Source organism: Chaetura pelagica, unplaced genomic scaffold, assembly GCF_000747805.2.
Source record: "Chaetura pelagica isolate M959 unplaced genomic scaffold, ChaPel_1.0 scaffold213, whole genome shotgun sequence".
Taxonomy (NCBI): Eukaryota; Metazoa; Chordata; class Aves; order Apodiformes; family Apodidae; genus Chaetura; species Chaetura pelagica.
Window position 1 is genome coordinate 1,743,655 of NW_009952597.1, and position 17,765 is coordinate 1,761,419.

Below are 17,765 nucleotides of genomic sequence, written 5' to 3' on the forward strand. Positions count from 1 at the left end.
TTTCATTTCACTCTTGTACCTGCTGTGGAATTTGATGTAAACCAAAATTGGAAAAAGATGCTTTAAAAAAACAAAACAAAAACCCAACAAATTTTTGACATGTTATCCAGAGTAAGGAGACAGGAAAAAAAAAATCTATGTAGAGGTTAAGTGATAACTAGTCAGGTCTCTGTTCCACCCCCAAATAAATGTTTTCATTTCATCAAAGTTCTTCAGTTTTAGGTTGACTTGCACTGCTCTCTAGAGAATATGTGGTTTTGGAGCTTGAATTCATGTACATACTAGTTTGTTTTATCAAAAGACAGCTGGTTTGTGCCCTTGCTGGGATGCAGCATCTTGAATAAAGTGTAATGGAAAAGTTTTATCAGTTTGGAAGGAAAAGTTTCTTCCAAGTTGCTTTCTGCCTTCTTTGGTAACTTGTTCAGGACTTTCGTTTTCCCTCTTCCACAGGTTTTTCACTTAGATGCAGAAGTGGGATTTGTGGGTTAATCCCATCTGCAGAAGGACAGCAAGCTGCTCAGATGGTCATAATGGTATATTTTTATTTATACTGTTTGAGAAATGTGGTGTTACTTAACAGCTTAGGCTATTTCATCTTTAAAGTGTGACATCGTTGTTTTGTTTTCAAACTTGTGCTCAGCTTGTGGTTAGAGCCCGGTGTCCTGTTCACAGACCAGGAAAGCTGTGTAGGGATCTTCTCTCTGCTGCACCCAGTGGCAATCTGGGAACCAGCAAGTACACCAGTGCAGAGCAAGTGCTTTAGATCTAGTGTTTGCTGATGAACAGAGCTGAAATCCTTAACTTTTTCTGCTGCTGTCTAAACAAACATTTAGAATAACCCAGTTTAGGAAGTTACTTGGGTTGGAGTTTTTTTAAAGTGACTTTCTGAACAGTTAGCAAAGCACAAAATTCTGTAACTAGTGCACAGCTTTGCTAGTACTAATAAAACCTTTACTAGTATCCCCACCCTAGTGGAGCTGGAAACAAAATTTACAGTATTGATGTTATATTCCTTTAAAAAAGTGTTCACATTTCTAATTGGACAATATAATAATTAAGACTTGGTTGTAGGAAGTGGAGGAACAATACTTAAGTTGATTTTTGTAAAGCTGATGTGTCAGAAATGTGCACTGACTCAGAGTAACTCTGAATCATCCTATCAGGATGTGGAGGAGTGATTTATATGCCACAGCACGGAGAGCTGGAGAATCAATTCCCTTTTTTTGTTTCTTGAAACCAAAGAACATGGCTTTGAAGTTTTAAGTATTTAAATTTATGAAGTATCCCAGGCTTTGTGCTAATGGCTGGTGGGTCTGTGGTGTGCCTGCCTTGGGAATGCAGTGCAGAGAAACTTGGTGGAAATGTAGACCAAGAAGCAGCAGAAATGTCATAAAGCAGATTTGACCTGAATTTGTTACTCTTAAGGTGCAAAGAGTACGCGACAGTAATAAATATTGTCAGCTGTGGTTTAATATAGGCTTTCTCCTCCCACATGGCAGAAGAAATACTGCTTTTGGAAGAGCCATAGGGTGTCCATCTTCAATGAAGTAAGAAGCAGTGCTTGGTTATATGACCTTTTGTGTTGCCCTTTTTTTCTTCCAAAAAATTAGGCTAAAGGAGGCATGCAGTTGCTGGTTGCACCAAGGTTAATTTTGGAATAGGTTTCTCACAAATGCTACCTCAAAAGTAACAGTCAGGAGTGGGGCTCTTCAGTGTCTCCTTGTGCCTTGGGTTCACCTTCTCTCAAGTCCACTTAAATGCTTCCTTGAAAGGAATAGTCTGAGCTGAAGTCATGTTTCTGAAGCACAAATGCTGTTTCTCGGGAGCAAAGTGGGTTATGGTTACAAACTTATATATGGAGAGAGACTTGCCCACATACACCTGTACTCTGTAGGTAGGGATATTTAGAGCTGCACAACAAACAATCCTTGTTGACTGAAATTAAATTTCTTTCTTGAGAGTTAGGCTTGGTTTTGGGCTGGAAAGTGAAGTGTACCCCTCCAAAGACTTTAAATAATTATGGTAATATATTAGAAAATTGCTTTATCCTCATGTTTCTGAAGTCTCTAAGTGTTATGTCTGATTTATACAAAAACTTATTTTAAAAGATGGGGAAGTAGAAGTAGATTTGTATTGGGAAATGTTTACTTTCCTAATGCTAAGAATTTGGGCATGATCTAACACTTGCAGGGACCCATAGTTTATTTGCTTTAGGAGTACCTTACTCATCTGCTGCTTTGAGTTACTTGTTGAGCACATACAGTGTGGCAAGAGGTTCCTTAAGATCTTTAACCTCTGAAGCCTCCCACCGTCTTGTTAGTGTTACCTAGTTCATCTTTTCCTGTGAAACTTTGTGGTGAATATGGTTTGCAGACTGAAAGGTGGGAGGTCTTTGGCTTACAAGCTCCTAACTGACAACAACTCTGTTCTGAAAGTGCTTTAGTATATTTAGTGTGAGCATAAGGGGCAAGACTACTTAAGTACCCTAGTGGAAACCTTCTTTAAAAAGATGTTTTCCTCTCATGTACAATTAAATATAAATTGATCTTCTAAAACTACTTCTGAAGTAGCTGGCAGTAGGGAAGGATGGTTTGCAAAAGCTGAGGCCTTTTGTGTGCCTATTGCATTTTCTGCACTGTTTGCTTGGCAGGGGTAGTGTATTGCCCCTGGAAACTGCCAGTTGTTCATTTGAGGAGCAATATTATATGGAGTTGAAACAAGTTTGTAGGTTTTTTGGAACAGTTGATGCTATGTGCCCAGCATGACCTTTGTGCTTCAGGTGGAGCCTGGGCTTCCTCAGGAAAGGTGTTGGACAGGGAACTGGCAGGGCAAAACACCAGCTGGATGCATCAGTTCTCTCAACTGCTGTTCTGATGGTAGAATGGTTAAGTAACAATAAGCTATTCTGACAATTTGGGAAAAGACTTGAAGTGTCAGCAGCCTAGTTTATTTGACCTACTGATGCCTGCTGCTTTCTTTTTAACTCACTATTAACAATGTCAAGAGCAGGTAGTCTTTAGAGATGGGACTTGTCACCTGTAACACAGGTCAGTAAGCAACCAGATCTCTTTTGTGTGTCTTGCACTAGTTTTAGCATTGTTTGCTAGGCTGCTTTAACCTCCTTTAAAGAAGGTTCAAGAAGTGTTTGGATGATGCTCTCAGGCACATGGTGTGATTCTAGGAGTGCCCTACATGGGCAGGAGTTGAACTCCATGATCCTGATGGGTCCCTTCCAACTCAGCATATTCTATGATTCCATTATAAGGTATAACAGCATTGCTGAGAATCTGGGCATGAGTTACTACTGTCTCAGTAGTAACAAAAGGGATCAGTAGGGGAGAAACACTAAGGAAGGAATTGGGGTTGGAATGCTTCTCACTCCTGCAGCTTTATCAGAAATGTCAGTTACTGTGTGCATACACCATTTGCATTGTGCAGGACCATTCTTTACAGTTTTCTGTCATTTAAAAGCTGATTATAGTCTTCCAAAAATAAAACACTTGGGACCTCTTCTGGTGTCTGTGTGCAGTTGGTTAGAATAGCAAAGCAAAATTAAAGGAGGTAGAGGTTCAGCATGGACTGAAGGAAGACTAGCTGGAGACAAGATGAGGGACTGAGTGTATGGGGAGAGAGAAGAGGGTTAAAGATGGAGAGCAGAGTACTTGAGGGTGAGGAGAATAAAGGAGAGAAGCAAGAAGGCAACAGAATAAAGTTATGGAGAGAGCAGGATATAAAGGGGAGAGGCTATGGAGGAAGGGGAGGACTCTATGTTTATGGGTGCTCTTGTATCTAAGAGGACATCCAAGAGAAAAGCAGAAGTGACAGGTTGATTCTGCAGCTGAAATACTGGTTCACTTCCCTAAAACATCTGGACCATCAACGATTCCTTCTTGCTTTTTTGAAAAAGTTGTGACTTTATGGATCCAACTGATTTTTGATCACTCGTGTGCAGGTTTGTTTCATCTTAGACTGTCTCCTCAAGAGATGCCAGTAGGGGTGGGAGTATTATGAAACAAAGTAATTTGATCATTTGGGATGGGAGAGTGGCAGCTTTGGTTTAACATAGCAAATTGCTTAAAAGCACAGACAGATGAAAAGGAGGCAGCTAATCTAGTTAGGAATAGCCACTATGTATTTTTTATATCGATTTCTTTCTTCACTGTCTTTTAACCTTGTTTTCTTACAATTTTAGAAAGCAACATCTTGAGCTGTACTGAACAAATGGAGGATATGGCTAAATAGCTTCCTTTAAAGAAGTGATTGAACTTATCTGTTAACTTACCACTTGTAAGAAACTCCACCAAAAATTTGTTTTAATTTTCGTTGAAAAACACAACTCCTAGGGTATGAATTTTCTGCCTTTTGCCCTAAAATGATCATGTTTTACATGCTTGCTATGTCATCTGTTTACAATACATTTAATGCTAAAAGATTTATTCTTAGCTGGCTCAGTAAGTTAGGTAGTTGCTAGAGTTGTTGTCATAGCAGCAATCTTAACAGATAGGCTGGTCCTATTTAGCTTTTGCAGCCAAAGAGCGACCGTTAGGCAACAGTTTGACAGCTCTGCAGTATTTTTCTAAAGATGGAAATGATGCTGGTGATGGTGAATTTATTTTTTTTTGGTCCTACTTTAAAATATTTGTTCCTGTAGGTGTGTGAGGTTAGATTCAACCATTCTATTTTCATCTGACAGAACTTAGGAGAACTTTGAGTACATGACATCTGAGATTCAGGATTTAAGTCTTAATTTGTAGAAGCTTGAAAAGAAATGACACAGTGCAGCATATTGCAAGCTGCTTAGTTGGTTGTTTTTTTAAGAGACATAAGTATTCTAAAAGAAAATTGCCAGACTAGAGAACAGGATCCTGCATTATTTATTCAGCACTAATTTTAAGTTGTGGCAGACTGGGCAAATATTACTGAAGAATTTTGAGGGTTATTTTTAATGAAATGCATTGCCTGGGTGGATCATAGCTTAGTATTTTAGTAATTCCAATTCTTTTTTATATGAAGGAAAAAAGGTGCTTCTATATTGACAAGCAAAGGAGTAGTCAGTAAAATATGGCATATCCCTGTAAGTGATCTCTGTTCGTCTAAGCTGTCACAGAAGTTCAGTTACTCTTGAACATATGTCTGAGTGCAGTTGCTGATGTCTGAGATGAAAAGTGAGTTTACTGTGAGAGATTTCTCCTCTCTGTATCATCCAGTCAAGCAGTGTTGGACTTGGAATTGTTTTTTTGGTGTTGTTGAACAAGAGACTTATCCCTCAAATTCTCTTAAGTCTCTTACTAGACAGTAATTTTTCAAAAAATTTGTTGAAGTACCTGAGTTTTATGCTAAGAGAAAGTTCTGTGGAGAGTTGGCTTAAAAAGCTCTTCAAATATGACTGAGAGTCAAAGTCTACTTAACCTACTTGCCCTTTTTTTTTTCCTTCAGGCCTGCTTGTTAAAATATATTGTTATACGAATACAAACCATCATGTTAGGCTTAGATGCTTATTAATTTCCACTGAATCATGATAACTTTCCTTATGTACCTCCCCATTCTGGGTCTTCCTGGTGAACAGTCAGAACGTTGATTTCTAAATTTGATTCAAAGCAAGTCTTGAGAGTGGCAGAAGTGTCTTTCAGAACTCTTTGGTTTGGATTTGGTGTTGTACCGCTATTTTGTAGGCTAGTACAGAGAAATCTATTGAATGGATCTGGCAAAACCTCCCAGCAGAGAAATATGATGCTGTGTGCCCACAAACGTTTTAATGTTCAAGTTACATGACAGCTTTTGAGTGGATCAAGGAGCTCTGTGCTGTCCAACAGCAGAGCTGTGCTCCAACCACCCAAACCTCCTGCCTCATCACCTCTTGTACCTCCCTGCTGGGACATCTTGCTTTCCCTGAGCTCTGATGTCCATCCAAGTCTCCTCCATCCCCTCAAACTTACTGACCTGACAAAAGATGAGTTTTAGTCTGGCTTCAGCTTCGCAAGCTGAACCAGCTTAGGAGAGGTGCTGTTGGGCAGCAAAGCCCATTGCTCCAAGGTAGGGACTGTGGGTTGAGGGTGATTCTGGAGAATGGAGCTAGGACAGATATATGGAGACCTCTCTCCCCTGGTAATCAGCATCTGCTGGGTTGTTAAGCCCATGCTGCACTAGCCATAATGCCCACAGGTTCTGCACCAGCAGTGGGTGTGTAGGGCTCATAGTGAGCTGGGTGGAGAAACTGACATAGGTTCGTTTGAAGGGGAGTGGCAGTTTAGTTTCAAATACCTCATATCTCCCAGCTTGAGCATATGACTGGCTGTGTAGGTTGTTCTGCTGGTACCTGGTTGGTATTGGAATAGAAACGTCCAGGTGCAGTGAGAGAGTGGTAGGACTGTGTCTCCTGGCAGCAGTGCCTGCCTACCCTGGCTTGAAACTTTGATTAAACTGCCAGTTGAGGGTTATAAATGGCTTGGTTATCGTCTGCTCTTAGATGGCATCTGTTCTCTATCAAGACTTGGAAATGTACTGGGTGAATGGAAGAGTTTTCTCCATTAATGTGTCTAGCTGGTGTTTTTGTCATGAGGGCACAACTCCTGTTTCCCCTGCTGCTTTGCAGTGCCCAATTGCAGGTCTCAAGGCAAAGGGAGAACATTTAGGTCTGTGCTCCTTCAGCTACACTGGCAGAGACATTTCTCTTGTTCATTTTCTGTGTCTCTTTCTCTATTTCAGGCAAAGTCGTGCATTTGTCATATGTGTGGTGCCCACCTGAACAGACTCCACTCTTGCCTCTACTGTGTCTTCTTTGGCTGCTTTACAAAGAAACATATTCACGAGCACGCAAAGACAAAGCGACACAATTTAGGTAAGTTGTCATCCTGCTGTATTCACTGATGCTCTGTAACTGGCTCTAGTATCCCTGTCAGTTCTAGGCCAGTAAGGTGATACTTTCTTGTAGCTACCTCATTAGACAGGGAGATCAATTTTATTTGTTTGTTTGTTTTGTTTTTTCTGTTAGTTTAGAGGCATTATTTTTAATCTTCGTGCTTAAGCTCTCACTGTATCACAGATAAGCTTTTGTTCACAACTTGAATTCTTATTGTTTAGTATCTTTACTATTTATTAATTAATCTAACATATAGGGAAAAACAATTAAAATGTGTATAGACAATTTTTTTTTTCTGAGTGTGAAAAATAGTGGTTTTAGTGCTTTGAACTAGAGCAGTGAACTTTTTTCAGGTCATGTTCACTTTTTTTGTTCTCACCAAGGGAAAAATCCATCATTCCTCTCACAAAAAGACAAATCAAGTAACCATCAGAATTATTTGAACTTAAGTCTTGGGGGTTTTTGGTGGTTGTTTGGGGTTTTTTTCTGTCTTGGCTTCTTGTTTCCAGTGGGGTCAATAATCTAAGTCATAAGAAAACAGTTTAACTGATACAGAATAGCTCTCTCATAAACATTGATATGCCAACAAGTTCTTTTATTCTGTCAGTTTTGGTGCTACAAAATAGTCAAACAGTTGCATGTGTTGTGAGCTGTTGTTTATCTGATTATTTGGAAAGCCTAAATTCTTAAAGTTAGCTCTTGTGCAAGGTAAAATTTGCTGTTGTGTGATGTAGTGAAATACCATCTGTGTAAAGATGCACCCTTGCTTGAAGGCTGTTGTAGTTATTGTCATGGTACCAGACAATTAAGAACATGTCAGTTAAAGTGCTTCCCAGAAGAAATAAATTTTAGATAAAAAGGGCAATAGTCAATTATACAAGCCAAAGAACAGAATACATTATTATATAATCCCAAAAGGGATTATTTTGCAGCTAAGTATAATGTACCGGGTGCACAAATACAGATAATGTGAAGATTGTACAACTAACTGCTTGATTTCCAGTTTTGAAGATTCAGGGTTTTTTTAGTGTGTGTTTTGGTGTTTAATTTCCAGCTGCGTGTGAAATGATCTGTAAAAACAGTTGTAGTTTTGCTCCTGCGTTTGGTTGCTTTTACTGCTGCAGTTGTGGTTGGGGAAATACCATCTGATAGGCAAAACTGAGTGCAGGGCTTTGAAATTTCAAAAGGAACAGGAATGATTTTAAAACACTTGGTGACTTTTTGCTGAGCCAACATCAGTCTCCATGGAGACCAGCAGGAACTGCACACTTAATCACAGTTCTAAGAAATATCATAGATTTCAGCTGTAACAGCTGCCTGGGCACTGGTAGTGATGTGTTTGCAGCTATCTGCTGTAAGAGGCTTCAGAATCATAGTCTAGAGTGTTCTTAAAATACATCCCTTGTTATCTCTGCTTCCCTGAGCAATATAAATTAGACACACTCTGACCTTATGGTGATACCTGTGCTCTTGCATCTGCTTGCCTATTCAGTGTATATTAGTAATACTGTGCTTATTTTAGGATATTCCTTGAGTTGTGGATGTAGGTGAAGAGGTGTTTTTTTTACTCCCTGCATTGTACAATCTCTGGTCAATCACCATGGTAGGCTGATATTGCCTCTGGATTGGGAATCATTAATTCCATAAATCAGCTGTGAAAACCTTTAGAAAGAAGTAGATAAGTGACCAGGACCTTGAAGATTTGGGACAATTCAGACTAGTCTTTTCCTGTTGTGTTTCAGTGCTGTTTTCTTACTATTTGCTAGGTATGTTGAAATCCTTTTGGAGCTTTTTGCAAGCTTCAGATTTTATTATTCCAAATGGATGTGTGCCATCAGCACCCTTGGTCATCTTCCTATGGAGTCTTTCTAAATCAGGTTCTAGCACCTGAGGAATCTGCTGGTGGGTTCTGTCCTTGTTAGAACTGGTGGTCCATTCCTCATCTCTTCTACAGTTGCCTAATGAAGGAAAACACATAGTAACTTAGTCCCTAAGTAGAAGGAACAGGAAGATGACTGTGAAGTAAAAGAGAGGTTGGTGCTGTAGAGTTCATCTTGAAACCATAGTAGTGATTCTTTTATCAGCTTCCTGATAACAGGGACTGAAATTCCTAGGCAGACACCAAAGGAAGTTTTAATATTCTCTCTGAGGGAAAAATTTCTGTTTCTATTACATAATGATTAATGCTTCTTGGGGGAGGAATATAATGTGATGAAAGTGATTTTGGGAGTGGAATATTTATGTAAACTTGCTTGGGAGTTTTCCCCTACATGGGAGATATATACACATTTTACTTAGCTGCAAGAAAAATCACTAGCATGAGGCTTAGGAAATTCAGTTACAGATGATAACCTTTCTGAGTTAGATTAGCTCAATTATGGTATCAAAGCTCTGTGTAGACCCATTTAAACTCCTTGGTAAGGAGCCAACTCGTGCATTTCCATGCTGTGCTTCTATGTGTTAGAGATGCACTCTTAGCACACAAATAGTACCTCTGAAACAGCACATGATGCAGTTTCTGGTTGAAGTCTTGGTCTGCTCTAAGACCCTGTTTTGGAGTTAAGGAATAGAGGTAGGTGTCATAGCAGGATTGAGGCTCAGTGGTTAAGACTAAATAAGAAGCAATTGGAAGACTGAACTACCATTCCATTTCTGAAGGAGACTGGCAAACAGTTGCTTTCAGAATTAGTCCTGTTAGAGTGCATTCATTATTTATTAAGCTGCAAGCTGTTTGTTGAGGAACTGTTTTTCTAAGTATATGCTGCTGTAAGGTTCAGTCCAATAAACACATTTGTGGTGAGAGGAACTGGGTGGATGAGGCTAAGAATAATGCTTATAGATTAAGTTGAGAATTTTTTGCTAGGATTAAAAAAGCTTCTATGTCCTCTAGAAAACAAATAACTGTTGTTTTTTTCATCTGATTCAGAGGAAACATGAGAAAAAGCTGTTTTCTATATTTGGTCAATGGAAAAAATCAGGGTACTGCTGTTAATACATACCTATCTGAAAGTTACTCTGTAGAAACAGAAGACTTACATAAAGGAATGACAGTAAAAGTTGTTTTAATTTGCATTGAAAGGTATTGACTCTAATGCTAATTCTGTGTGATGGCAGCTGAGTTCTTTTAGAAACAGCTAAAATTTTCATTATAGTCTGTGTGCAAGGAATAATTAAAGCACTTCCCATACAGTGTATCATAGTGGTAGAGTAGCAGTTTGTTTTTTCCTTTTGCATCTAGGCTCAGAAAGGGGTAGAAAAGGTCATGTGGCCATTTTACCAACCTGTTGATTTGAATCCTGTTCTAATGTTTTGCTTTGTGTGGGTGTTGAAAAAAGTCTGTTAAGATGAAGGCAAATGGAAAACAGGATACAGTTCTGTCAGAGATGGATCATGTCAGGATAATTTGTCTTTTTTGTAATATAACTGATTTTCTTAGAAAAAGGAAACACACTGGACCTAACTTGTCTAGATCAAGTGAAGAATTTGACATTTTGCTCTTTTGGAACTTATTATTTGAGATAGCAGTGGAGGATTAACATGAAAATTGTGCACCCCACCCCCCAATAACACCCACATCACCCCTGAAACTCCAGGGCAGGCCCTGGAAAAGTCCTGGACTCGACTCCTGGGGTCAGTGGGAACTGGGATGCAGGAACACTGGGCTGCAGGAAAGCAGAGATTGGGGAGCAAAGGCAGAGAAATGGACAGAGTCCTTCTGGGATGCTCCCAGTGGATGAAGGGGGAAGAGAGAGAGTTCTTTGTGATCCCTCAAATTTATATCCAGTATGACAATTATAGGATGGGATACTTTGATTAACTTTGGTCACCTGTCTGGTCTGCTCCTCCCAAAGGAGGGTCTCAGGTGTGTCCCCATACTCCCTTCTGATTCTGGAGCATAAGATGTTTTCTTCAGACCCAAGCAGTGCCCTACGTTCTTCAAACCGTTCTCTGGCAGTAACTGTAAACATGGAGTGTTCTCAGTCCTAGAGGCAGACACTGGCTGGAAAACACACTGTTAATTTCAGCAACTGCAGCTACTTAAAAGAGACTTTACTGAAAAGTAAAATGAGAAAAAGAAACTTAGTTCTATCCTGGCTCAAACCAGGACCCTCCAGTATTGCTCATAGCCATTAAAAATAACTGCTCTTCTAGGATGTACTGTGTGAAGTATTGCAGGCAAATTCTCCTGTGCTTATGTGATGCACATTCCAGCTTATCCAGCTTGGAGCCAGACTGAACTGGTAAGAAGACAGCAGGATTTTATTCATTGCAGTTGTCTTCTCCAAGGAGCTGCTCTGGTAAGTGCAGGTAGTTGAGAGCTCCTACAGGCTATCTTGTAGCATCATAAATGACTCCTAAAGAGTTTTCTCTACACTTGGAATATTCTTAGCCCTTGGAAAGCCAATCTCCTGAATATTTAGCTGAATATTGCCAGCTCAGCATGGATCTGTTTGTCTCAGATCCAGTGACTAACTTCAGTGCAGTTCTGGATCTTGTTGCTGCTTTTATTGACAATAGTGCTTTGAGGTGAGTGTCCAGTGTTGATCAAATGAGAACATGCAGATGAGCATAAGCACTTTGCTTCATGTCATATGAAGCAGCACAAGACTTGATGGCTGTGATTTTGGAATTCTGCCCCGAAATTTCCAAAGAAAACGGCAAGACTAAATAGGCAGTGTTTAAGAATTTCTCTCCTTTAAACCTGAATAATATTTTCTGGGCTCAAGAAAGGTTCTTTAGCCAGGAGGATTTAATCCTTTTCACTTTTCAAAGATTTGCTGCAAACAAGGGACCTGTTGAAGTTTTTAGGGTCAGAGAAGGGCAAGGAGAAGTCTGAAAAAAGGCAAAACATCTTTTATAATAGGAAGTCCAGGGCAGCTTAAGTAGAGCAATTCTACAGATCCCTTTGTAGTACATTGGGTGCACACACATGTATAAAAGTAGTGTGGTGTGTATGATACTTGTATTTCTGAATGAGGCCAAGTAGCTGATGTTAATATTCTGCTCACAGTAAGTTAACATAAACTATTTTGACACAGTAGCAGTTAAGAACATTTTGGTATCTAGATCCCACCAGGGATACTAGGACAGACATCTCATCTACCCTAGCTTGAATTTGCACACTGATACAGGATGATACTTTAAAACTGTCAGAGAGGGAGGTGCACAGTGTGGAGGTTGAACATTTGGCTCCTAGTTTTGACCTTGCCACATTTGGATTGCAGGCAAATCAGTCCCTAAAAACATTAACATTCTAGATTCCTATGGGGTTGGTAGACATCTTGGAGACTGCAGAGCATAGCCCACCAAAAAACACTTCTGATCTTTTGAGTGCTGGTGCAAAAGAAGAAAAAATACTTAGCAGTAGAATGGTTTTATTTCTAATATTAGGAGAAGAAAATATTGTTTCTTTTAAATGTTGATTGTGGGAGTGAAGAATAATGCTGGGTTTTATTGTGTATTAAAAGATTTGGTATCTGACACAGCATTTTTGGCAACAAAAGGAAGTTCAGGGTTCCACTCCCTGCCCCACAAGTAAGTCCCTGTGATTCCCAGTGATTTCACTGAATGCTAGCTTGGATCGCCATTTAGCAGGACTAGCCTTTAATTTTTATTTCTTTATAAATATAAATAAAAGCTAATCATACTTTTTTGTTACCTGCAGAGATAAGGCTGTGATTGCCTTGATAGAAACTGAAAGGATAAGGGCAAAAACTCAAATGTGTAACTTGACTAATGCTTCAGAGTCTGGTGTTTTTTGACATTTTTTTCCTCTTTTTTTTTTCCATATTTGGATTAGTAAGTTTTTCTGTCTCATATCAGTAAACCTTAATATCTTATTAGTTCAGGAATTCTGATCTGTGATTCAGTTTCCAGATGCCAGGAAAACAGGAAGCATGAAATCAGTGACTTGTATGCTAACACATCAGAGAGAAGAGCAAGTGGACAGCTGGCTGAAGTTTGGAAAATGACTTCTTGTGAACTTGAGACTATTATCTGAAACTGGCTTAATGATTAACACTTGATGTGGGAAACTGGGGAGTATGAAGTAGGTTAGGATGTTGACTTAGAATACTGTCTGAAAGAATTACAAATCTAGACTCCTTGGTTAAAGTTGAACAAAATGTTGGTGACTTGTGTAGAATATGAATGTGTGTTGATTTTGGGTTGGCAGGATTGAGTCACAGAAATTCACAGTGGAATTAATTTCAATACAGGTAAAAATAATTGTGTTGCTGTAGGTTTTGTTGTACTTGAATGCAACCAGGAAGATGATACCAAAACATGATTCACAAACATGTCAGACCTGATAGCAGTGGTTAATGTCTCATTTTCAACTGAGCAGAGTTGGGTCTGTTCACCTGGGTTATTGAAAAACTGAATGTACAAGCTTCTTATCGGGATGAGACTTGTTCCCACACACACTCTGGATGTAACACACTTCCCTGGTTTTTTTTATATGTTGTTGTGTTCCCATCATCCCAGTGCTCTCAACGTTTTCCACAAGGACATCAGTGTCTGTTTGGCAAAGTAAAGCACTTGGGCTTAAACAAAACACTTTACTTGGCTCCCAGATAGAGAGTTTGAAGACCTTTTGATGTCTAAATTTAAACTTCACCCCTGAGTTGTTGTCTTTCAAAACTTAATGTCACTTGAACCAGTAAAGTTTCTCTTAAACCCACATGATCTTCTGTGATGCCTGATTGTTTCTCCAGGCTGATAACTTTATTTTAGAATGAAAATTGAGTTATCTTTTTACTTTCTCTCTTGTTGCAGCTGTTTAGAATTTTGTATATGAAGGGTTACAAGGAGATCTGACTTGAAAATCATGGTAGCCTGTTGTCAGCATAAAGGTGTAAAAGCGAAGAAAAATGTTACATTCCAAGAGGCCCTTTCATTCTTCAGTTATTTTACCTGTGATCCACAAGTGGGCATTTTGAATTCCTGAAACAGGAAACTAGGTTGATCCAATTAAGTGAAATGACATTATGAATCTTTAAAAGTTACTCTGGTTTTTCCCTATGAAAGAGAAAAAGGGAAATTTCTACTGAAAGTGGGTTTTATGTTTCCAGTGTGATAAATTCTGTACATGTATTAAGAATTAAGAGATTGATTTCACCCTCCCACTCCCTCCCAAGATGGATAGTAGCAGTGTTAAAAAAAGCAGATTCTGGAAGGTAGGAATAGCAGTCATTCTGGAGGAACCTTGTGAAAAAGGCAAGTTTATAATGAGGATTGTGGGGCATCATGGCAGAGTTAGCAGTAGATTAATCTGGAACATTGAGGTGTCAATTTTTTGTTAGTAGTTCCCAAAATGTTTATGAATTTGAGGCCAGTTTCTGTTAATTTTTTTATCCCAAATATTAATGGATATTGTTATATTTGTTATGCAAACATCCTCCTACTTTCTTGTGCTTTTTATTAAATTTTCTGATCAGGTGTTTCAGTTCAGACTCCCAACTTCATAGCAGTTTAGGTTTGTTGTTTTTGTTGGTTTTTTTAAAAAGCTTTAGCATGTTGCTGTTAATGAGGTGAAATTTGTTCTCCCCTTTTGAGGGGGAATGTTTTGTCTGGGCATTGTCCTTTTTGGTGTGGTTTAACTCCAGTTGTTGCTGTTGAGTTGCTTGCTTTGGAAGAACATCTGTCAGTGAGAAGGTTCCTCTGTGGGGACCCTCAGCCCTGCACCCACCAGACCCGCTCGGTGGGCATGGCAGCTCACCAGAGTGACTTGGCAGGGGATGTTTTGCACTTTGCCCTTAAGAAAACATTATTTTTCATGTCCAGATGACCAGAATCACATGCATTTGAAACAATTAGGAACTTATTAGTGGACTCTTTTCCTAGGCTCCTGAAACTGAGCAGCCGTGTTTTTGCTTTCATGAGAAACTCCTGCCCTTCCTTTGTGCTGTAATCAGGCCTGTATGGTGCTTGAGGTAATTTGTCCAAAACCTTTTGCAGTCTTTTTAATGACATGGAAAGTGTTGGCATAAATACAACTGTATTGTTGGCTAAGTGCACTGGAGAGAGGACATTTTCTCAAGAGTGCTTAATCAGGCACTGGACCAACAGTGGCTTTTACTCCACCAGTATTTCTGTTATACTTTCTGATTCTTTACACCAGAAGCTCATTCTGCTCTGCACAAGTGGTGTGTGCAAGGTGGTCTGTTGTTGGTGTTGATCTTAACATCTATACTTCATCAGTCATTCAAGTAAATTGAGAAAATTGAGAAAAGTAAGGAAGCCTCTGGGCACAGCGTTCCCATTCCGATGGTAGATGGAAAGTGTTAGTGCTCAGAGTCTTATTTATTTAATATTCTGCCAGAGCTGTTCTATTATTTGGGGAGGAGGGGGGCTGTTTGTGGGATCTTTTAAAAAATATATGGAGAAAAATGTTTGATTTTGTGTTTTGTGACCAACATGTTAGATTTTTGAAAAATTCTGTGTTGTAACTGCGTAACTGGTAGATCAATCTGTAATGGAGTAAGTATTCTACAACTAATAATCTGTAGCTTAATTGTGATTATTTTTTTTTCCTTTCCCATTCTCCCTCATATTAGTGTTTTGTTACTGTCCCTAAATTGTGGCTTGTCCTCATCTCTGTGTACTGAAAATCAGCAATAGGATTAGTTTGCACTTGTTGGTATATGTTGAAGGAGAATGTCGCTTCCCAGTTAACTGGTGGATTTTATTTGTTGGCTTTTGTTTAGGGTTGTGTAAGAAAAATATTTTTAACATTGGTCAGTGTTTCTATGTCCCTTCTAAAAGGAAGGGAAGCAAGAGAAATTGTGACTTGTAACCTGTGGAATACTTTGGAAAACCATTCCCTTGAACAAGTATCCTTGAGCTTTTAGTGCTGTCTTCTGTTTGAGCCTCCACTTGAATAGGTGCTTTCTCATTATTTTAATGGCTTTGAATAGAAATCACTGAAGTCTTAGAAATATTACAGGATTAGTTCTGCATGTATTTTAGTTGCTGTTTTTATGCCTTTTGGTTAATTCTCTCTTTTGAAGGTATATTCTGAATTACAAACAACTTGAAGGCAGCTAATGCTTTGTTGTCTTCCACAATTTTCTTCCTGTGCCAGAAAGAATTGAATAACTCATATGGTAACTGGAAAGATTTCCCTGTTTTTTTGCCTCCCCCCCCCACTCCAGATTCTAAGGTACAGATTTTACTTTTTGTGGACTACTGAGAGGAGAGAGTGCCTGACTGGGTGCCTGCTTTAAAAAGTCTTCTAGTTTATGAACTCATGTCTTTTTTTGTTTTTTTTCCCCCCCTCCTCCCCAACTTCTCTTCTGTTTTGCAGCCATAGACCTTTTGTATGGGGGTATATACTGCTTTATGTGTCAAGATTACATATACGACAAAGACATGGAACAAATTGCCAAAGAAGAACAACGAAAAGCTTGGAAATTACAAGGTTTGGTTTTCCTGCCTGAATTTCTTGTTTCTGTTTTTAATCATACCTGTCCCTCCCATTTGTCAATGGCAAAAAAACAGTAAGGGGAAGAAAGAGCTCTTTAGAGATAGCAGTGCAGGCCTTGGGAGAGAGAGAGAGAGAGAGATGTCTAGCTATTACTTTCCAGGAGTTAGACTGTTAGCTTACCACGTGCACCACACCTAATTGTAAAGAAAAAAAAGGCAACAACCCCAAAACTTAATTTTTAATTGCAAAAAAGTAGAAAAATATCTAACATTTATCCTGCAAATTTTGCGTAAGATCAGAGTTAGGTCTGTAGTGGGTAGAAAATGTAGGAGTCTGCTCCTTTAGGCTAAATTAAGGTGACACAGGCAAGAAATCAGTTCCCCTCACATGAAGTGCCACCTTTGTGTGTGATTTCTTTTTTTTTTCCTAATAGAACGTGCCAGCTTTGCTTACACACCTGTGCTTTCATGGTACACGCACAGTATCTATGTAGAAATATTTACACACAAATATATGTACACACATTTGTTTTATTCAGTTTGCTTTCCCTAATTTTTTCTTTTTTAGCCTTCACCCCAACAGTGGTTTCTCACTACCAGTGTACAATGACAGGTAAGAAGCGTGGGCTGGCGACGCACTTCACTAACAAGCGTCCCTTTGCTGATTATCTTGCCATTTTAGACATGGATCACAGTTAAGAATGCCAGTTTTCTCATGCAAATTGTTTTCCTCTTGTTTGGATATGTTCCAGTGATTGAATAATTACAGCAGACTTGATTTCATATGCCCTTTCCTTCATAGACCTACTCCAAAACAAACCTTTTCTCCTTTTTTTTTGGAAAGGAAGTAGCATTTATCCTAAACTGAGTAGTTTTTAAGCATCAGTTATAAATGTTTGTCATCTTCCATTGCCAGTGGCCTCTAGGGGGTATGTTTTCTTAAAGTGGGGAAGTCTGCATGTGAAGACAGACAACTTCTGTCTAGTAATGTCTCGTACTGAATCCATGGCATCCTGTTTCAATGTGACAGCCGTAGTCAGGGCTGATATGACTTCAAACCATTCTTAACCTCATTTCCAATTTTAAAAATAGCAGCTAACATGGTATTAACTAGAGCTTTTCTGATGTCGTATCAAAAGTGTGGCTGCTTTTACTTCCTGCTACACATCCCATTCTACTTTCTGCTTATTCCCCTTTTTGAGGGAGTTGGGTTGGAGGAGGGAAGAGTAGTGAGATGGTCAGTGAGTCCTAGAACAAGAAAATACAGCTAAAAATGCTTCAGCACAAAGCACTGGTTTTCAAAGCAAGACAAAATGGAAACATTTTTAAACCTTTCATTTAGGCTATGCAACTCTTTTCAAAACTCCTTCAAACCCTTCTAAACTGTGTTGTTTTGGGCACCAAATTAATCAACAATATAACAACATAAAGCTTCTTGATGCTCTAGAAGAGGAAGGCTTCCCCAGTCCCTTCCTGCTGA

General features: G+C 39.1%; 1 protein-coding gene across 3 annotated transcripts in view; it reads left to right on the forward strand.

Annotated features, from left to right (window-relative positions):
- The first annotated feature begins 3,693 nt into the window (after positions 1-3,693).
- USP22 (ubiquitin specific peptidase 22) overlaps positions 3,694-17,765 on the forward strand; it is a 64,594-nt gene continuing 50,522 nt past the window's right edge. Inside the window, exons 1-3 of one of the 3 annotated variants that reach the window (XM_009993704.1) lie at positions 3,694-3,711; positions 6,712-6,838; positions 16,167-16,280. In XM_009993704.1, coding sequence (XP_009992006.1) covers positions 6,727-6,838; positions 16,167-16,280 — 226 coding nt within the window. In that variant the 5' untranslated portion in view covers positions 3,694-3,711; positions 6,712-6,726. Of the gene's footprint in view, positions 3,712-3,803; positions 3,819-6,703; positions 6,839-16,166; positions 16,281-16,853; positions 16,899-17,765 lie in introns of those variants that run through there. The other 2 variants (XM_009993705.1, XM_009993703.1) reach the window with 2 other exon arrangements.